Below are 21699 nucleotides of genomic sequence, written 5' to 3' on the forward strand. Positions count from 1 at the left end.
ACCTTAAAACCTGCACAAAAACACTGAAATCAAGCATAAACCTGTCCAGCTCTCTTATTTCTGAAAATATGAAGAAAAGCATGATTTCAAGCTAGTTTCTAAGTGTAAAGGTTGCTTTTTGTGTCAATTTTAAGCATGAAAATAATAGTTTTTCAACTGTTATCACGGGATCAGACGTCTATATGGTGAAAAAAAAAAAGAATTTTTCATCTACCTGTCAGACATATAAACGTATGTTAGGAGGGGCACCGACGTCTATAATATTATAGACGTCGAGGACCCTCTAACTGACGTCTATATGCTCAACTTATTTACGAAAATATCACCGATCAATAATTTACGTTAATTATTTTGTGGTTCGACGTCTACGGGGTACCGTTAAAAGGTCAATTTTGTTGGTACAAAAGCCCTTAAGTCTAATATCCAAATAATAGTGATAACGTTTGAATGCTCACGCTCTAACTGTTAACTTAGAAAATTCTAATGAGAAGTGAATAATTGATTATCCATTGATGCAACGAATTTTGAAATGAGCCATAAAGATAGTTATATATATACTCAGAATGGTAGAAAGGTTCACTGAATGAGATTTATCGTAGAAAGTGTTCGGACACAACCTGGTCCTCCTCATAAGGACCCGTTCAATGCGAACCACATCAACAATATCACCATCTTCTACTCCTAAAAATACTCACTTTTAACTCCTTCATTCTCCACATTCCACGCGTAACTCTAACCATCTTATCTTCAAAAAAACACCCCCAACAAAAATAACTAAAACAGTATAAAACAAAATTAACCTTTACCGTCCACTTCACCCCACTTTCACACATGCAAACAACCAACTATGTCTTCACCCAAATCAAAGCAGAGAACTACAAAGTGCCACCACCGCCACCACTGCCATCTCTGTCGCACATCACCCCGGCGACTTTGATATTCTCCACCATGGCAGTCGCCGCCTTCTGCTTCCTAGGTGTCGGCATCGTCTACTTCTGTAGGTGCTGTTTCAGGAACATCTCCACCACTAACACAATCGTCCGTCTCTCTCCTCGCGGCTCTCCCCACAGAGGCCTCGACCCTTCTCTGCTAAGGATGTTCCCCACGTTCCTCTACGCCACCGTGAAGGATCTCCGCACGGAGAAGAAGTACTCACTCGAATGCGCCATTTGCTTGTTGGAGTTCGACGAGGACTGCCTTCTGCGTCTCTTAACCCCCTGCTGCCACGTTTTCCACCAGGACTGCATCGACTCCTGGCTCCGCTCGCACAGGACTTGCCCCGTTTGCCGAACGGATCTCGATTCCCAGTCAAGTAACACCGACGCGCAGAGACCTCATGAGCAAAACGAGGAGAATATGGAACACGAGAGAAGCGATCACGTGAGCGTTGATGTGAAAGAAGGTGATGAAGGAGATGATGGAGACGAGAGACACGATGATGGTGATGAAGGAGGTTCGATGAATGTGCGCATGCAGCGAGACAAGTTTGCAAGTGCACGTTCACACTCGACAGGGCATTCCATAGTTATGGTTAATGATGACGATGACGCTGCTAAATACACTCTGAGATTGCCACAAGATGTGGCTTTGAAAATTGTAAGAGGGCACCATTACTCCAAGAGTTGTTCTACTTACAAAGACATGGCTGGGCCTTCTTTTGCACCTTGTAGTAACTGTGGTTATGTTCAAACTGTACTTGATAGCTGCAGTAATGGTGTAAACAATACTTAACCTCGTTATTTCGTTCCTTGTTCTCGTACTTGTTTTTCATGCACTAATCTTTTCATCTTTAAAATCGTATTTTTAAGGATTTCTAAAAAACACGTGAAAAAAATATAAATTAATATTTACATAAATTAAAAACAGTTTATAAATACCTTAGTGTATAGAAAATCATCTCATAACTTTATTTTTAATATGTAAGTTAATATAAATTAAAAAATAATGTAAAAATTTTAAAAATAATGTTAATTTCTAAAAAGTGGAAAGATTGTTACAAGATGGGTGATAACATCGATCAAATTCATTAACATTAACAACTATTTTTTTATCCTTTTATTCAAATATTCTATATTCAACAATTTTCATTACTACATACGAATTTTTACGAACAAAAATAAATTTATTGATACATTTAAATTTATAAACAAATTTTAGATTTTAAATTATCAACAAATATTTTTTTATTAATAATGAATTCGTTAATAAAATTCGTTCATTGTAATTCTTATTACTAATAAATATTTTTTTTGGAAATTTATAAGTAATTCAACAACAAATTTTTCATTATTTTTTATGACAATTTTTCCTTATGTTTTATAACATTTTTTATATTAAGGAGAAATAAATTTGAAATAGAAGAGAAGAAGAAAAGAAGGGAGAGAAAGAGGGAAAATTGGAACCAATGGATGTGTAGAAATGCAACGGTGGTGTTTGGAGGAGGAAAATGATGAAATGAGTATAATGAACTAGAGGCCACAATAGTAGTCGGACACCACAACAAAAGTGGCAATAAAGGTGTAGTAAGAAAAAGAGGAGAGAAGAGAGAAGAAGCAAAAAGAAGAAAAGGAAAAAGAAAAATAAGTATTAACAAAATTTGTTAATAATTAAAAAAAATATTTAATAAATTTGTAATTGATGATAATTATTCACAGATTTCAGAATTCATTTGGTAAAATTTACTAATAAATATTTTATCCACGATTTTATGATCTCGATAATACGTCGACAAATAAGTTATTAATTACTATATATATAATATAAATATTATCAAAACATCATTATTTTGTTTAATTACTCTTTTAATTAACATTATTATTGAAAAAATATACACTTCATTTTGGAGGAAGGAGAGTGATAAATGCAACATGTTATATAATGAAAATTCGAGTAATACAAGAGGACGAGATGAAAGAAAAAACATAATGTTATAAATAATTTCAAATTGGAAAATATTTAATGTAAGTATATCCAGACTTTTTCCATTGGAAAGCCTTTGATATTCATGAAGAGTTTTAAATGGTTATCAGTACTGGATTTAGAATGACTTCAAAGGTGTCTATTTTGTTCGTTTGCCTCTTAAGAAATCCGGGCCAAAAGCCCAAAAGAGAACAAAGAGGTCAAAATTTATATTTGCACCTATATGAACCTCTCTACAAAGTCCCTCAAATCATATATCAGTTAATCATTTCCCTCTCCCTCTAAAGTTAAGCTGTTTATGGGCTCTGCAAATAGTTTCGTTATATCTAAATAAATTTCTTCAAAAACACTTACACGGAGTAGATAATTAAAAAAATTGTCTAAAAGTTAAAATTATGTTTTAACTAATAAAAGTTTCTTTCCTCACTATCTTAATTTATACCGTATTAATTTTAAATTTCAAGAAAGCTATATATATACACACGCATTTATCTAAGGCTTTGTTCTTTTTGGTGTATTTGGGAGAGATGATTTGAATGGATTTGAGTGGATTTGAGAGTAATTTTTTAGTTGTTTTTTTGAGTGGATTTGTGGATCATTGAGGGTGGATTTGGAAGTAAAGTTAATGAGAATTAGTGTAGGATTTGATTGATATGATAGATTTAAAAATTTAGTTTAATTGGTAGAAATTAAAGATTACCAAAATGTCCCTAATTATAAAAATAATATAAAATGTTATTTATTAATGTTATATTTAATTGTAAAAATACTTACAAAGAGACAAAAGTTATAAATAATTTTTAAAATTGGTTGTCCCTTGAATGATAAAAACTAATTATAAATATTTAAATGATTTCATTTTCATTATTTTTTCCTTTTTTAATGCAAATAAAGTATAAGAATAAAACTAAAATACATGGTTGTTTCTTAAAAGACATTTTCTTAGTTTGAGAGAAAAATATAGTCATTGAGAATGTGATATGTGGTATACAGGAGGAAGTGTGGATGTTATTCCTTTTGTTTTAAAGAGAAGAAAACATTTCTTGTGATTTTTTTTCAATAGATAATTTGAAATCACACGTTTTATTTTATATTTCTTTTAAAACTAATTTATCATTACAATACCAAAATGATTTATTTAAATCTATAATTATTTATTTTATAAGAAAAGATAATAGTTTTAGAAGTTTGAAGAAGCAAGGATATTTTCATTGAAGGTGATGATATATTTAGACGGAAGAAGGGGGTTGGGGATTGTGTTGTTTGATACATAACGTGGATTGGAAAGGGAAGAAAAGAGAAGCTAAGCAGTGATGGAAAGGGCGGCACTGGTTTACTGTCTACCGTTTCTCCATTCCATCTTACACATACCGCAAATCGTCTCACTTCAGCGAAGATGTCCAAATCATGCAATCCCGCAAATCCATCGTGTTCCATCGTCTTCAATCCGCTCAAACGAACGCCAATCACATCTCAATTTCTCGCTCGCAAATCTCTCTAAAGAGTAAATTCGCTTGAAATAACTGTTTTTAGAAAAGACTCATCAAAACATACTGAATCTTTTCCTATAAAACAACATGCCATGAGTTTGAAATTAATTTATTATTTAATATTAAATTTAAATTTATTTTCTTTAATTAATTTATGTGCTGAAAATATGGATATACAAAACTTACACTTATTAGAGATATATAATATTAATGAAACAAAACTTCAACATTGAATGTGTAACTTACATTGACTCTCGAGTTTTCAACCTTTTAAGACCAAATTCTCAAATCACTGATATCGTGCTTTGGAATTCTTTCGAAATCCTCACTTTATTCTGGAATTTTGCAAATGATGACCTATCCCTAATAGGCATGTGTAGAATTACGACACGTTTTCCAAGCACTCTGAGAAATTCATTGAATATCATCAAACAGAAATAGCTTGGTATAGTGTGAATTTCAAGGTTATAGAGCATGACAATGATTTTTGATTTGATTTCATATAGGGCTTTGGTATGAACGGTGGACACAATTATTTTTAAGGGCCGATAATAATGGAGAGGGTTACGGTCCTTGATACCAATTCTGTCACTACTGATTTGATACCTTATCACTGTACTTCTGAATTCAGTGTCACACGCAGAGTTATGGTCTAGTAATTGGCTAACAGAAGCGGATATGAAAACGATAGACAATGTTTGCAAAATCATAAAGCACACATCAGTTTCACGTTAATGGATAATCTTCACATCACTTTTTTCTTTCCATAATCAAAATCAAATAGATTCAATTACTTAATATTTTTAGTTTATGAATTCTAGTTTTCTGAACAGTAAGGCCCTTGCAGATATTTACAACAGTTAAACTGTTTAAGAAAGTTAAAACTATATAACGCACTTTAGACTATTGGATGCATAATTAGTATCATCCTTTATACATTGCATGTAGGAAGCATTTATTCGATTGACATAAAGAATTGATGGATTGAAGTAACATTTAACTATTCCTGTTAGTGGAATAATTACATGGAAGTACTATTGGATAGAAAGTGTTTGATGCAGCGCTACACAAACCTTCAAGTTAATAACTCAAGGGAAACATAGCAGTTAATCTTTACTGAATTGCTAAAACACGAACCCAAAAAGATGTACATGAAAACAAAACAAGTGTTGATTTCAGCTACTATCACACGGATCAAAACGCCACATAAAGATTCAATTATACTTCACATTATAAGCTCGTCACTCAAAAATTTAATTAACCTCGTGATCTTCATCATCATAATAAAGAGGATAAGAAAAAAAAGTAAGGAAAAGTAAAAGAGATTAATGTATTGCTCAGACAGGGAGAACCCATTGCCTTCCTCTGCCATTTCTGCTAAGGGAGAATCTTCCACTAGAAAATGACCTCTTCATTGTAATTGGACTCAAAACATAATGCAAAACCCTTCTTCTATGGCTAGACTTGCTACTTTCACCTCTTGAACCCTTTGAAGGGCCAGCCCCATTGGAACATCCTTCACGCTCTTGGTTCAAATGGAGAACATCAGCCACAGAAAGACCATTTCCCCTTTGAAATGAATGATCCATAGAAACTGTCCTTCTGATGGAATCATACTCTTCATCTCTAATCTCTATTACACTATGCCTTCCTCTCAAATTTCCTAGATCACTCAAAGCACGCAATGCAGTCTTCGGAACCGCTTCACCGTGTGAGACTTCTCCTTCCACTGCATCCAAATCACTGTCCCTTGTAGTAACAGCAACATGTTCATCTGCATGTTGGTTTTCTGAAGTTCCACTGCCCAATTCTATGACTGGGGTAGCCACATGAATTGCTGCAGCATTGAAGGTGAATATGCTAGCACGACATAGAGGGCAACTGGAGTGAGATTTGAGCCACATGTCAATGCAAGGGAGATGAAAAGCATGGCTGCATTTAGGCAAGAGTCTAACACTTTCATCGTCTTCAAACTCGCTGAGACAAACAGGGCAATCTGTCACCTCAACCAACCCATCGCCTTTCTTGTACTTGCAAACTGTTATGGACTTTATCAGAGCCTCGTCTAGCCCAATGGTTGGAGCATGCCAAGGCTCGTGGAGCGAAGGGTTGTGATCATCTTCCAATTCAACGTTTTCTTCGTGATCTTCGCTTTGTGAAGATTCTCTGCTGCCACAGTACTTGGATATTAAGGTATAGTAACTTACAAGAAGAAAAGCACTGGCCAAGACCCCAATGACAGCGATTACTAGAGGAGAGAAATTTGGACTTGAATCATCAGCGGGAAATTCGAAGGGAGGAGGAGGAGGGTAGATTACATAACACCACTGTGGACAATACAAGCTGCAAAACCCTTGAGAACAGTCTTTGTTGTTCATGTATGGAACCAAACTTTTCGTGTTTCCAAGAGAAGTCATTGTTCAGAGAAGAGAACCTTGGAAGTTGGGAGTTAGGAGCAGTATATTATATGTACTGACACATAAGTAAATATTATAAACATGGTAAAAGATTGTTGTGGGATAAAAACTGGCTATGAATAATAGAGTATTACCACTGACAACAAAACAATTGAACCTTCAAACAAGGGTAGAAACAAGTGGAGAAGTTACAAAACCATAACTGGAGTATCTATCTACAGCCAGCAAACTTATATATGCATGAGATTAGCAGAATCTCTATCTTACAAACAATGATCAGTAACATACAAGCAAGAAAGGGTAATGATCTTACAGATTTATCCGGGCAAGAAGAAAGAGATGGTTGCTAGAATTTATCATAGGGGAAAGATAACGTGGAAAAGGGGCCAAAGGGCTTAGATGGAAAGAAGGGAAAAGACAAGGAAAATGGGGTGCTGATGAGCGTACTTTAACTTTTTTCCTTCACCTTCTTTTTCTTTTTTGTCCATTCTCCCTAGCTTTCTCTGCATTCTAGTTTCTTTTTCTTGGTTACAATGATTTGTAGACTAAGGTGGTGGTGAACCGGTGATGTTGGTTGAGAATGTATAAAAATTGAATGCTTTTCGCTTTTTAATTATTTTAAGCTGTTCACTATTCTTGTAGCAGGACGATTTAGTCCTTGTAAGGTGACATCCAATCCAAATTACCTCATGAACTTAATTAATGTGCCAACCTAAGTGTGGAGCCAATGTAGCCGTGAATTAGCTGTATCTAATACAAAGCAGTGGATAAGTTTGAAAATCAATGTTTCAGCTTTCAATGTATCAACTAAACCAGGCTAGTGTAAACCACTATGTTATTAGTAATTTACTACCTATTCTCGGTAAAAATTCATAAAACAACTATACCAATAACTTGTGTGAGCCATTTAGAAAGCTTTAGTGCTAATAGATTGCAAAATTTTCGGGTTTGAGAAAAAAGAAATCTTAAAGCATAGCAGTGACTGACGTGTTGGGAACACTAAGACTTCTTACGTTATCAGTTGAATATTGTGCTTAATTGTCTCCCTCGTGAATCATATCTCCTTTCTGAGACTTCAACAATCTTCTACTTTGCATATATTCTCTCCATGATCCAACAGTAAATATCTCTCTTCCACAATTCATAGCCAACTGTGTTACTAACTTTGCAAATATAGCAGTGTATACGTGTGACACAAGATGTCTTTTTTCAGATCAAAACCCTGATATTCATACGAATAAAACACAGATAACAGTCAAAATATGGGTCTGACAATATACTAGATTTGAAAAACATTACAAAACCAAAGGAATGACTTAACAGTGACACAATCCAATAATTACACTTAACTCCATGATGCTAACTATAGTATTCTAAAAACTTTTGGTGATAAAAAATGAAATCCCAAGTGACACGACAACCATAATCTTTATTCACATGATAACCTAAATAAATAGTTAGTCAACTTGATTAGGAGAATATATTCTTCAGGGAATAAAGGTGCAGTAGAAAGACAGAGTATGCATTTAAAAGCAGGTTACAGTAATGTATATAGTTGTCACTTTTCACCCAACACCCAACCAACCATTTGCTCAAACCTTGTTCAATCATCTCTTCTCTTCCCAACTTACTTGCTGAACGTACGGGTTTCCTTCTTTATGAAGCCTCAAAATTTTGTTAGATATGTGCCTATCAACAAAGTTCCAAATTAAATGATACCCTGAGTTTGCACAATACAGAAGTAGAATTATTGAACTTGTGGGTCTACAAAAGAAAACGTGAGCTTATTTTATTTCTCTTCCCTTGTACTGCACTTCAATTTTCAACGATTCATTGATATATATTATACTTCAAGTGGTTAAGATCACATTGGACTTCTCCAAACACCCCAGAAGAAAGATGTTACCTTTTTTGATAAATGAGTATATATTCTGATTTAAGTGGAAGAACATTTATTAAGATAACAGAAATTAATATAATTGTTTGACACTCTTTAATACGTTTGCCTTAGTTAAGAGAACTAATCGAAGGAATATCAATGATTAGCAATGTTTGTTCTGTAAGTAAAAGCATGGTTTGCTAAATTTATCAGTCAGTTGTGTGTCTTTTAAATGTTTGCATGTCCTCAAACTGCATTAGAGGATATGTTTATGATAGCATCAAGATTTTTACTTGACAGTAGTAAAAATTTCCTTCTTCTTTTTCTCGGCTGACTGAAATTGGTGAGATTATTGAGTTGAATGATGTGCCGTCAATTTCATAATGCCCAAGACTCTCGAGCCATTTTTTCAATTTATGCGGAGACATAATGATATGCACAAAAACCAAGACAACCCTGATCCAATCTCTTTTGAGTCTTTTGACAACATCAAAACTAAAGAGGATCATCATTTTTAAACCTTCAAGTCGCTTTTTTTTTCTTTCTATGTCACTTGAGTATCTTTTTCCTTTTCATTTGTTTGGACCATTTTAATTTTTGGAAGTAAAAAGAAAACTAACCTGTTAAGCTTAATAAGGTGTAATATTGTTAAATTGCATCTGAATTTGCCTCTAGAAGTTTTGATGGTACATCATTATGAGAAAATTTATTTCTTTACTGTCATTTTTCAAATTTTAAGATAACATAATTAGTTTTCTAATTATATTTTTGTTTTCATCTTTATTATGCATTGAAAAAATTTTAAAATATAAAATAAAGAACTTATTTAAAATATGTTAAAAATAAAAAGGTAAATACTTTCTTTCATTTGATCGAAAAAACTTTATTCAACTACTACGTAGGAATACTTGTAAAGGCTTGGAAAAATCAAATAACACATAGAAGTGTAGTATCATTTAATTTGGGTCAAAAGCAGATTAAGCAATAATTACTTAGACATGCGAGACATACAATTGAACATAATAATAGTCAAATTATATGCCCTTTGTTACTGTTGGCGTCCACAAAGAATCAACTTTCCTTTTTTGGTTTCGCTTTTCAGGGATAGCAGATCATAAAATTTTTCCAAGGAATCTTATGCACTATTTGAAGTGTGAAATTTGTGCAGCTTCCACGAGTCCTACAAATACTTATGAGAATTCTATGGGTGTTTCATGAGCTACCAAATGAAACTGTTTTTTCAATGTAAGAAAAGAAAATTAAATATACTTTTATCCTGAATTTTGACGCTAAATAAAATTTGTTTATATTTGAAACTAATACATTTTTGTCTTTAAAAAAACAAATAAATATAATTTTTTTTAATCTAATTATACGTATTAAATGTATTTCATACTCATATTTGAATTTTTTATCTCGTTTAACACATTTTTACTTCAATATAAATAAAAAATAGCAAAGACGAAACGAGTTTGAAACTAATACATTTTTGTCTTTAAAAAAACAAATAAATATAATTTTTTTAATCTAATTATGCGTATTAAATGTATTTCATACTAATATTTGAATTGTTTATCTCATTTAACACATTTTTACTTCAATATAAATAAAAAATAACAAAGACAAAACGAGTCAAACTTGATGGACCGACTCATCAACCGTCAAGAAAAAAGTAGGTTAAGTTAAGATATTAAACTTGTGAACTCGTATTAATTGTGTTTGTCTAGCCTATTAACATTGGGTTATAGGATAAGTTAGTCATGAAGTGACCCATAATTCGTTTTTCATTTTGCATAGGATTAGTCCATATGGCCCGTATTATTTTGCTAGAAAAATTAGAGGTAGCCCATTTAATCATTTCTCAAAGGCTTAATACCATTGTTGGTCCTAATTTTTATCAGTTTTGTTTGAAATGGTCCTAACTTTTTTAAAATGTTCAATGTAGTCATAAAGATCGTAATATGTGTTCAATTTAGTCCTTTTTGCAAATGTCATTTAAATCATTAACAACCAAATGTCCACTTGTGCAATCAGTGAATGACATGCCATTTAACTACTGACGTGAACAGTTTAAGGCGTAGTGAGGTGGATGTGGCCAATGAGGCCTTACCACGTGTCAGCTCCTTCCCCACCCAAAATTAGGGTTTTAGATTGGGCAACGGATCTCATGCGCCTCTTCTCTCTTCTTCCTTGCGACGCAAATTAGGGATGTGAAGAAGCTTGGTGGTGTTTGGGTTGGCGAGATGGTGGAGAGGTTGATGACGGTGACCGTTTCGGCTGCAATGGTGTTGCAACATGGTTGAGATTGAATGGAGAAGATGTGTGATGATTGGAGGCGCGATGTTGATGCTTCTCGCGTGGTCGTAATTTTATGTGCAAGTTTTGAACTAGTTTTGCGAAGGAGATTGCAACTCTACAATTTTAGGGTTCGCATGGTGGTGGCGGCATTAAGGTCTTGCGGTATTGATGACGGCGACGACTTGAGGCAGTGGTGGCAAGGTAGGCGTTGCTTGTGCTACAAAGAAGAAGTGACTTGTCGTTGTTGCTGCTGGGTCGCGTTTCATGGTTCCTTTCGTGTAGGTGCGTGTTGAGGGGGGTGAGGTAGTGTCGCGGCGACGCTCGCAATGAAGGGAGAGTGGTGGCGCATTTGGGCTTCACGGTGACGGGTCGGGTTTGATGATGGTGAGGTGTTGTCCACGTCAGTAGTTAAAGGACATGTCATTCACTGATTGCACAACTAGACATTTGGTCGTTAACGATATAAACAACGTTTGCAAAAAGGACTAAATTGAACACAAATTACGATCTTTATGACTACATTGAACATTTTAAAAAAATTAGGACCATTTCGAACAAAGCTAACAAAAATTGGTACCAATAGTGATATTAAGCTTTTCTCAAATAGTTCTTTCTTTCTCTCACAAAGAACTCAAACGCAAAAACTTACACTACAAAGCTCGATTTTCAATTAAGAGCTTCTCCCTCCACCTCACCGATATCAGACTGCACCTCCAACTTTTATGAATTTTCCATCTTTGCCCTTGTCAGAATTTGCAAAAAGAATCTTTGACTGACTTGAGATTTTGTTCCCTCTTTAATACACCCCTTCCCAATGAAACCCTACACCACCCTTACACTTCCTCTCTTTCTCATTTGCCTTCATTTTCGTTTGTCGCATTTCATTCTCAGTTCACTTTCGCGCCCTCCTTCTCGCATTTGTCCCTCCATTCTCGCACTTCACCCTCACGTTCTCCCTCGCGACAAAGCCTTCTTCATTAGGGTAGTTATTCTCCTTCAGTGCTCCGTTATGGTCGATCCAATGGTGTTGAGGGTCTTCCCTAGTGTGTAATGATGTTTCTTCACCCTGTCTTTTTCGTCTTTATTTGGCTTCACGTCTAGGTTGGTGGTTCTTCCGTAACCTCGACGCATGCTTTTAGATTGTATGATGGGTTGAATGTATGAAAATGTATGAAATTGATGGTATGATTTTGTGCTTGGATGTATGATTATGTGGTAGAAGGGTTGAACTTATGATTCTGTACTTGGATTTGCAAAAACGAATTTGAGAGGTCTTAACTGCATTTGAAGTGCGCTTAATGTCTTGTCAGCGTTCGAACGACGGTAGAGAACTTGCCTCAATTCAAAATGTGACGAGTATCAACCGACGTTCAAATGTCAATTCACACTCATTATATTTTAATTTGTGGTTTTATTATGTTTAATTATATTTTAATTTGATTTGTTTTACATTTTTAATTTGTATTTATATCTTTAAATTTTGTATACTATTTGATATTTGATATTTATTTATAATATTAAATATGTTTAAAAAATATATTTGAAAGGTTCTGTTAATGTTTTATATTTATTTTTGTTAATATTTTATATTTATTTTTGTATATTAGAAGAATTTTATGATCTTTGTATTTATTATTTTTATGTTATGTTTTATGGTTAAATATTATTTATGGTTTTTTTAGACTGTTCTATTTAATTCTTAATATTTTTTAATTTGTAATATTTTTTATATTTGATATTTAATTTAATATTATTTATAATGTAATTATTTTCTTGTTATTTTTAACATTTTTATTATTTTTTATTTTATTTTTAATTTGTAAGGTTTTGTTATATTTGTATTTATTTAAATATTACTTATTATTTAAATAAATTTCTTATTTTGAAATTTTTTTATTTGTTTGGTATTTTATTTTTAATTTTTAATTTTTATTGATATTTTATATTTACTCATATATTAATTATTACGTTATTATTTTTTGTTTATTTCAAAATTGATATTTGATTGTTATTTTTTTAATCTGCAATTATTTATTGATATATTTTATTTATTTCAATATGAATTATTATTTAATTATTTGTTGTAGTTTTCGACGTTTTGAATCATTTGTTAATTTATTTTTAATTTGTTGTGTTTTTTTATAATTTATAATTCTTTATATATTATTTATTATGTAATTATTTTTGTTTAACTTTTTTTTGTATTTGTTCTGAATTTGGTTTGAATTTGTAATGTATTTGAAATTTTTTATTTATTTAAATAATAATTATTATATATTTTTTTTATTTTTTGAATTTTTAATTTGTTTCTTAATTTATTTTTAAAATTTTAATGTTTTTCTTATAATTTGTAATTATTTAAGCATTATTTATTAAGTAATTTTTGTTGTATTTTTTTGTATTTCTTTGATAGTTTATTATTAATCTATAATTTTATTATTATTTATATTTTGTTTCAATATTTATTATTATTTAATTATTTGTTGTTTTTGTTATTTGTTTGTTATTATATTTTTAATATAATTTATTTTGCATATAATTGGTTAATAGAGCTAGAATTAGAGGTGCATCATCTTCTCGTGGTGAGACTTTATCTTCTCGTGGTAAGGCTTCATCTTCATCACATGATGAAAGGAGAAGTCACGTCGAAGAAAATTGTGTGGACATCATTCATGAGCATAAGCATGAGAAGCACAACGAGTATATACAGCGAGGGTATCTTGAGGATGACTATGTTGAGCAGGAGGATGTTCAGCAGCAGGATGTTGGTAAGGAAGAAGATGAAGATGGTGGATTCTCAAGAGGTCCACAGGACACCTCCTTGCTTACCCATTATACCGAGCACCTTGCATTTGCCATATGATAAGGTCGGGTTAGTCATCAACCTAAATGTTAATTCTTCCTTAATTGGTTATTTATTTTTGTTATATGATTTTGTGTTGTTATGTAGGATTGAAGGGAGGTCAAGGTGATCACCCATGGGAAAAAACTAAAACATTTTGGAATGCACCATGAGGCTATTGGGCCTTATATCTCCATGTCAGGGTTGAGTTCTTTAGTGAACCTATCATACGAGTATGCCAATCATGGATTGATCATTGCCCTTGCGGAGAGGTGGCACCTGAAGACAAATACTTTCCACCTCCCAGTAGGTGATATGAGCGTCACATTAGATGACATCCATAATCTGCTCCACCTACCCATCATGGGTCAATTTTGTGAGGTCGAGGAGTTAGACTATGAGGAGGCTCGATCTCATATTATGGAGCTGCTTGGCGTGGACCGCGCTAAACCTACAACTGAAATGAAACAAACATGTCGTCTAAAAGTTAGGTTGGGCTGGCTCCAGGAGGTCTACCAAGAGTGCATTGAGCAGGAGCTTTGAGAGTACGCTAATTGTGCCTACTTGTTGCATCTGCTTGGATGCACAATTCTTTGAAAGTCAAAAGAATATTTAAGGACTGTACTTGACTCTTAGTCATGTCAACAAGAATTGACAATTCACCAGCATTTAACCTCCCCGCGAAAGGATGACCAACCAAAGTCTCTACTAATTCATTGTGTTGATAGTCGTATATAACCTTTAACACCCAACTCTGTCCTTTAAGTTTACCCCTCAACCTAAACGAACACTTGATAACAATTGAAAAACTGTTATTTTCATGCTTAAAATTGATACTAAAAGCAACCTTTAACACTAAGAAACTAGCTTGGAATCATGCTTTTGTTTATATTTTGGAAATAAGAGAGTTGGACAGGTTTATGCTTCATTTCAGTGTTTTATGTAGGTTCTAAGGTGAATTTGATGAAAGAAGTGAAGAAGGATAGAGATGGAATCAAAAAAGAACTCAAAAAGTGCAAAATAAGAGAAGTCGCAAGTACCTCTCAGCGCCATTTTACCGCTGACCGGCACTACTTAACACTCATTGACACTGCTGAGGGGTGAAAGTGAAGCTGAGGGGGAGAATTCAACACACGGACTTACCGCTGAGCAGTATTTTACCGCTGAGCGCCATTATTTTGGGCTTGGGTCTACTTTTCTGTAATTTTTAGAATAATATATAAGCTTTAGGATGTCCTAGAGTTTGTATCTTTGGCAGAGTACGAAGCAAACACACACCTTTCCATCCCTTGGAGGAAGATCTTGGATGCTAAGGCTACCTACTCAACTTTCTAGGGTTCTATCTTTTACTCTTTCATTGTATTTCATCTAGTTTCATCATGAATATGGTGAACTAAACTCTTCTTGTTGTTGGAGAATCAATGTAATCTTTTGAAGCTCTCATCTATGGAATTTTGTGTTTAAACATCATATTTATGATACATGCTTTCTTTCATCATTAGTCAGGGTTTTTCCTCTTTGTTCAAAGTATGCATTGTTTAACACATTCGATGTCATGATTATTGGTTTTATTGATATGGACACATACGGTAAAATCTAGATCCGGGGAAACTCTCCCAATAGTAGTATAAACCTAAACATAGGAATATGATGGTTGGTTGCCGTTAAGCTTCCATTCACTATAATGCATGATTAATTGCTAGGGAGACAAGACATTGTAAACTAGTGATTATGATTAGGCTTTCTTCGTCGAGACATCGAGTTTAAGGTAATTTAGAGATTGACATTAACATTGATGAAAAGAATGATGAATTCCTAAAATATATGAGAGTGGATAAGATGAAATTGATTGCCCCAACAACATACTCATCCACATATTTCAGTTCACGTGCTTTGTTTCTTCTTTCCCATTGATCATCACATGCATACATGTTTACTTTTTGTCTTTTGCATTTGAAACTTATAACAATTTGTTCTCAAGTCTTAAATAATCAAGAAATCATATAACTAACTAGGCCGTGAGTCTTTTGGGAGAACGATACTTGGTCTTATCGAGTTTATTACTTGATACAATTCAGTCACACTTGCCGACGGTTAAACAAGTTTTTGGCGCCGTTTTTCGATGTTCATAAATTTGTCATCAAGTTTTTGGCGCCGTTGCTGGGGACTCGTGGTTTAACTAGTTTATTTGTGTGATTATTGATTATCCTTGACTTGTTTTTGAATTTTGAATTTTAAATTTCGAATTTTATTTTTCTGTTTTTATTTTTCTGTTATTATTTTTCTGTTTTTATTTTTTATTTTTTTGTTTTTATGTTTTTGTTTTTATTTTATCTTCTTATTTCTTATTTTATATCTTCTATATCTTTTTGTGCTAACAAATTTTTCAAGGGACTTGTTTCCTTGTGTATGCAGGAAGCAATTCGAACTAGAAGCAAGAAAATCTCGGAACCTCTTCTTGAAGGCTTAGACGAGAGTAGACGGAGGAGAAGAATTTGTACATCTAGAGAACTTTTCCCTCCTCCGGAAGATCTTTTACAACCTTCACCACAAGGTTCTCACTATAGCATTGAGGAGATGGAGAATAATAATGTTAGACAGACTCTTGCAGATTACACCAATGTGGTTGGCCCTCAACATTTTAACCGCATAGCAAGACCGAGGGTCAATACAGCCAACATGGAGGTGAAACCGGCGTTAATCCAATTGGTTAAGAGTAATCAATTTAATGGGTTGTCACATGAAAGCCCATATGAGCACCTCACAACCTTTAATGAAATTTGCAATACAGTGAAGATAAATGGGGTGCCTGACGAAGCAATCAAACTTAGCTTGTTTCCTTTCTCATTGGGAGGCAATGCTAAGCTTTGGTTGAACACTTTTCCAGAAGGGAGCTTTACAGAGTGGGAAGCTGTGGTGACAAAGTTTTTGAACAAATACTTTCCACAATCCAAGGTCAACAAAGGGAAGCAAGAGATCTCATCTTTTAGGCAAGGCATGGAGGAATTACTAGGTCATGCATGGGACATGTACAAAAGCCTATTAAGAAAGACTCACATGCATGGATTTGACGAAGTAGAAGTAGTCCTATTCTTCCTTGGAGGTCTTGGTTCGCAAACCAAGTTGATGTTAGACGCCTTAGCTGGAGGCAATATTAAATGGAAGACTCCAGAGGAAGCAACTGAAATAATTGAAAACATGGCTACTAATGACAATGAGCTGAACAGTGAAAGAGGAGCTCCTAGTCAGAAGGAGTTGCTACAATTTCAATCAAATGATGTCCTGCTTATTCAAAATAAGATTATTTCTCAGCAGTTGGAAGAAGTCATTAAGAAACTTTCTCAATTACCACAAGAGATACAAAATGTCTCAATGGTTCAATGGCAGCAGCAAAGATGGCAAACACAACCTACTACATCTGGGAAGACAACAAAACTTGACGAGACTTTCCAACAATTCTTGAAGACGAATGCATCTTATTTTAAGAATGTGGAAGTTGCATTTAAAAATATGAAGATCCATATTGAGCAAATAGTTGACAAGATCAAAAATGGTAATCTCAGAGAGGAGTGTAAGACTATTGTTACCATAAGTGGTAAGGTGTTAGAGGAGAGAAAAATAGAAAGAGAGGAGAAAGAAAATGAGAGTGAAAAAGAAACATGTGAGTGGAAAGAAAGAGTTGAGAGAGAGAAAAAGAAAGAAGAAGATGAATGGAAAAAGAAAGAGAGAGAAGAGATAGATGAGAGACAAAAAGAAAAAGAGTTTGAAAAGCCACTTCCTTATCCAAAGAATTATTCAAGGAAGGAGAAAGAAAAACAGTTGGAAAGATTTATGGAGTTGTTTAAGAAGCTGGAGATTACTATACCATTCTCTGAAGCATTGCAACAAATGCCATCATATGCAAATTTTTTGAAGGAACTCCTTACAAAGAAAAGCAAGTACATTGAGAAGGAAACTATCAAAGTACAGGGTAACTGCAGTGCAATCATACAGAAATTACCTCCTAAGCTTAAAGATCCAGGAAGCTTCACTATTCCGTGCACCATAGGAGACTTGGAAGTTAGAAGAGCATTGATTGATTTGGGAGCTAGCATTAATTTAATGTCGCTATCCATGTTTAAAACAATTGAGGGTTTGGAACTCAAAATACCAGAATGAATCTTTAATTGGCAGATAGGTCTCTTAAATATCCATATGGAATGGTTGAAGACGTTTTAGTGAAGGTTGACAAGTTTGTATTCCTAGTATATTTTATTGTAATGGAGATGGAAGGGAATGGTGATGTGCCTCTCATTCTTGGGAGACCTTTTATGAAGACTACTAGAGTTTTAATTGATGTAGAGAATGGTAAGCTTAAAGTGAGAGTTCATGATGAAGAAGTAAACTTTGACGTATTCAAAGCCATGACATATCCAAATGATGATAAAGCATGTTTTCAACTTGACGAACTTGATGAAGTTTGTATGGTGCAAGAAAGGATGGTGCGTTATGCTTCTCCATTAGAAAAACCTCTTATTGATGCTTGTGAAGATTTAGATGAAGAGAAGAGAAATTAATATAAGAATGTATGATGGACTTGGAAACATTGAAGGAGATTCCAGTGAAGGATGCCAAGTTTGAGATAATTGATAAGGAAGAATTCAAAGCAAACAAGTTAGAATTAAAAATACTACCATCACATCTAAAGTATGTTTTTCTAGAAGAAGATGGAACAAAGCCAGTCATCATCAATAACTCTTTGTTTCCAAAAGAAGAAGAACAATTGATAGAAATTTTGAAAGTTAACAAAGAAGCGATTGGGTGGTCAATCTCAGATCTTAAAGGTATCAGCCCAACTTATTGTATGCATAAGATCTTTATGGAAGATGATTATAGACCGAGTGCTCAACCATAGAGAAGGTTAAATCCTGTAATGAAGGAGGTGGTTAGAAAAGAAGTGTTGAAACTTTTGGAAGCTGGTAACATTTATCCAATCTCTGACAGTGAATGGGTAAGTCCAATACAGGTGGTTCCAAAGAAAGGCGGGATGATAGTAATTCATAATGAGAAGAATGAACTTATTCCTACTCGGACAATTATTGGATGGCGAATGTGCATTGATTACAGGAAGCTAAATAAAGCCACTAGGAAGGATCATTTTCCTCTTCCTTTCATGGACCAGATGTTGGAGAGATTAGCAGGTCAAGCTTTTTATTGCTTTCTAAATGGATATTCTAGATACAATCAAATTGTGGTAGATCCAAAAGACCAAGAGAAGATGACCTTCACTTGTCCTTTTGGTATCTTTGCCTATAGAAAGATGCCCTTTGGATTATGTAATGCTCCAGCTACATTTCAAAGGTGTATGCAGGCAATTTTTGCAGATCTCCTAGAAAAATGCATTGAAGTCTTTGATGGACAAATTTATGAACACCAAAATATGATGTCACAAACTTGTTTTTCAATCGGCAAGTATGACCGAATCGTTCAAGTAGTAAACTTGGTAAGACCAAGTATCGTTCTTCCCAAAGGACTCACGGCCTAGTTTAGTTGTGTGGTTTATTGATTAGCTAAGACTTAAAGACGAAATATTTGGATTTTATATGCAAAAGACGAAAATTAAATATGTATGCATGAAGTTTTGATCAATGGCAAAAGCAAAAGATAAACACTTTCAATGAAATATATGTATGAATATGTTGTTGGGGGTCAATTTCATCTTATCCACTCTCATATATTTTAGGAATTCAACATTCAAATCATCATTGTTAATGCCACTCTCTAAAGTACCTTTCAAGAAGGCTTCTCATTAATCACGAGTTCATACAATTCCTAGCATTCCTAATGATTAGTTCATAAGTGCAGGAGCTTAACGACAACCAATGTGATATTGGGAGAAATTCCCCGGATCTAGACTTCCCCGTACGCGCCCGTATCGACAAAACCAATAATCATGCATCGAATGAGTTAAACAATGCAAGCATTACGCAAAGAGGAAAAACCCTAACTAATGATGAAAGAAAGCATAGATCTTAAATAAAAGATGTAAAAACAAATTCCATATATGAGAGCTTCAAAAGATTACATTGATTCCCCAACAAACATACAGAATTTAGTTCACCATATTCATGGTGAACCTAGATGAATAACAATGAAAGAATGAAAGATAAAACCCTAAAAAGGTGAAGAGGAAGCCTCAGCATCCAAGATCCTCCTTCAAAGGGGTGGAAGATAGAGTGTTTGCTTCGTTCCAGCCAAAGATACCTAACCCTAGGAAACCCTAAAGCTTATATATTATTCGTAAATTACAGAAAATTAGGTCCAAGCCCATAAAAGTGCCGCTCAGCGGTAAAGTACCGCTCAGCGGTAAGTGCGTGAGACGTTTCTTCCCCTCAGCGGACCTCCCGTAAGCTCCTGATTGCCGCTCAGTGGTAAACTGCCGCTGAGCGGTGACTTCGGCTTCTCCTTTTGCACTTTTTGATCTCTTTTCTGATTCCATCTCTCTCCTTCTTCACTTCTTTCACTAAATTCACCTTAAAACCTGCACAAAAACACTGAAATCAAGCATAAACCTGTCCAGCTCTCTTATTTATGAAAATATAAAGAAAAACATGATTTCAAGCTAGTTTCTAAGTGTAAAGGTTGCTTTTAGTAACAGTTTTTCAACTGTTATCACTACCCCAAACTTAGAACTTTGCTTGTCCTCAAGCAAACAAGATGTAACTCACTCTTCAACCTATTCATATGATGGTTCACTCATTCAAAAATCCTCTTTTTAGATAAGTAAAAAACTTCAATCAAACTTATGACCAAGAGTTCAATCAAGATGTGCACATGCTTTAGTGTTTCACAAGGTCAGTTAATACCCAACAAATGCTCTTTTTCATGAATGACCAATCAATTAAGCATGGATGTTCATGTGCTAATGGAATATTTCCTCACTAGGTAAAGTGTCTCGCTCAACACACAAGTGTATAAGAGGTAATCACTCATTCACTCTACTATCACAATGTCACATGAATCAACTTTGCCTTTCATTTTGCCACAATCAAAAACATTCACAAGCATGCATCATCACAAGGACTTTTCAATGGCTTATAATGTGGCTGGGCTAACAAGAAAATTGGTTTTTCTGGATCACAAAATCCTTGAGTTAAGATAATCATAACAACACAATTATTCTTATTTTTCCCAACTTGCCTTTGCATTTGCATTGAGCTTTACTTCTTTTTCTTTTCTTTTCTTTTTCTTTGCATATTCTTACTTTTTAGCTCTTAGCTCAATGCTTTTCCTTTTTCATGTTTTCCTAACAACCCCAAACTTGAACATTTAACAATACCACAAAATATTTTCTACTTAACTCAAGGTAAAGATTTTCAATCAAGGGTTTCAGTGTATGTTCAAGGCTAAGGGTTCAAAGGATAGAACACAAAGTGTTCTCTTTTAGTGGGCTAACTTTATGAATTTGGCCAATAAAAAGGGTTCCAACAAATGGCCTTGATCATATGATGCAAAACAAGCAATTAATTCAATCATAGAAAACCTGGGCAAAGTCATCCATGCTTTCAAAGTAATAGCATTTAACAATAACAACTCTGGAGCTCAAAACCTCACATATAAGCTCATTCACATTTGACATACACATCCTGCTTAATTTCACAATCACAATCATAATATCATGCATTTGTTCACAAAGTTTGTGAATCACCTGTATAAGCATTTTAATGTGCACATCATCTCAACATCAATCAATCAATAAGCATCATTCATCATTACTTATCACACAATCACAGTTAATAGCAAACCATCATAACAAACCAGGTGTTCAATAGAGTACATCAAACTCTAATCTAAAAACATACAATACTTACAGAA

At 34.0% G+C, this 21699-nt stretch overlaps 2 protein-coding genes across 2 annotated transcripts; one reads left to right on the plus strand and one right to left on the minus strand.

The window, feature by feature from the left end:
- The first annotated feature begins 537 nt into the window (after positions 1-537).
- LOC124842334 (RING-H2 finger protein ATL29-like) lies at positions 538-1731 on the plus strand. The gene has a single exon (XM_047318795.2). It carries the CDS (start codon positions 832-834, stop codon positions 1729-1731), a length of 900 nt encoding a protein of 299 aa, XP_047174751.1. The 5' UTR covers positions 538-831.
- Positions 1732-5740: 4009 nt separating this feature from the next.
- LOC148192185 (E3 ubiquitin-protein ligase Os04g0590900-like) lies at positions 5741-7449 on the minus strand. Its single transcript, XM_088100827.1, has one exon. It carries the CDS (start codon positions 6824-6826, stop codon positions 5747-5749), a length of 1080 nt encoding a protein of 359 aa, XP_087956953.1. The 5' UTR covers positions 6827-7449; the 3' UTR covers positions 5741-5746.
- Between the last annotated feature and the right edge of the window lie 14250 nt (positions 7450-21699).

This window comes from Vigna umbellata, chromosome 10, assembly GCF_029865625.1.
Source record: "Vigna umbellata cultivar VRB3 chromosome 10, Vumbellata_1.0, whole genome shotgun sequence".
Taxonomy (NCBI): domain Eukaryota; kingdom Viridiplantae; phylum Streptophyta; class Magnoliopsida; order Fabales; family Fabaceae; genus Vigna; species Vigna umbellata.

Coding starts and splice junctions, on each gene's coding strand:
- LOC148192185 (XM_088100827.1), bottom strand. CDS start 6,826: ATGACTTCTCTTGGAAACACGAAAAGTTTGGTTCCATACATGAACAAC.
- LOC124842334 (XM_047318795.2), top strand. CDS start 832: ATGCAAACAACCAACTATGTCTTCACCCAAATCAAAGCAGAGAACTAC.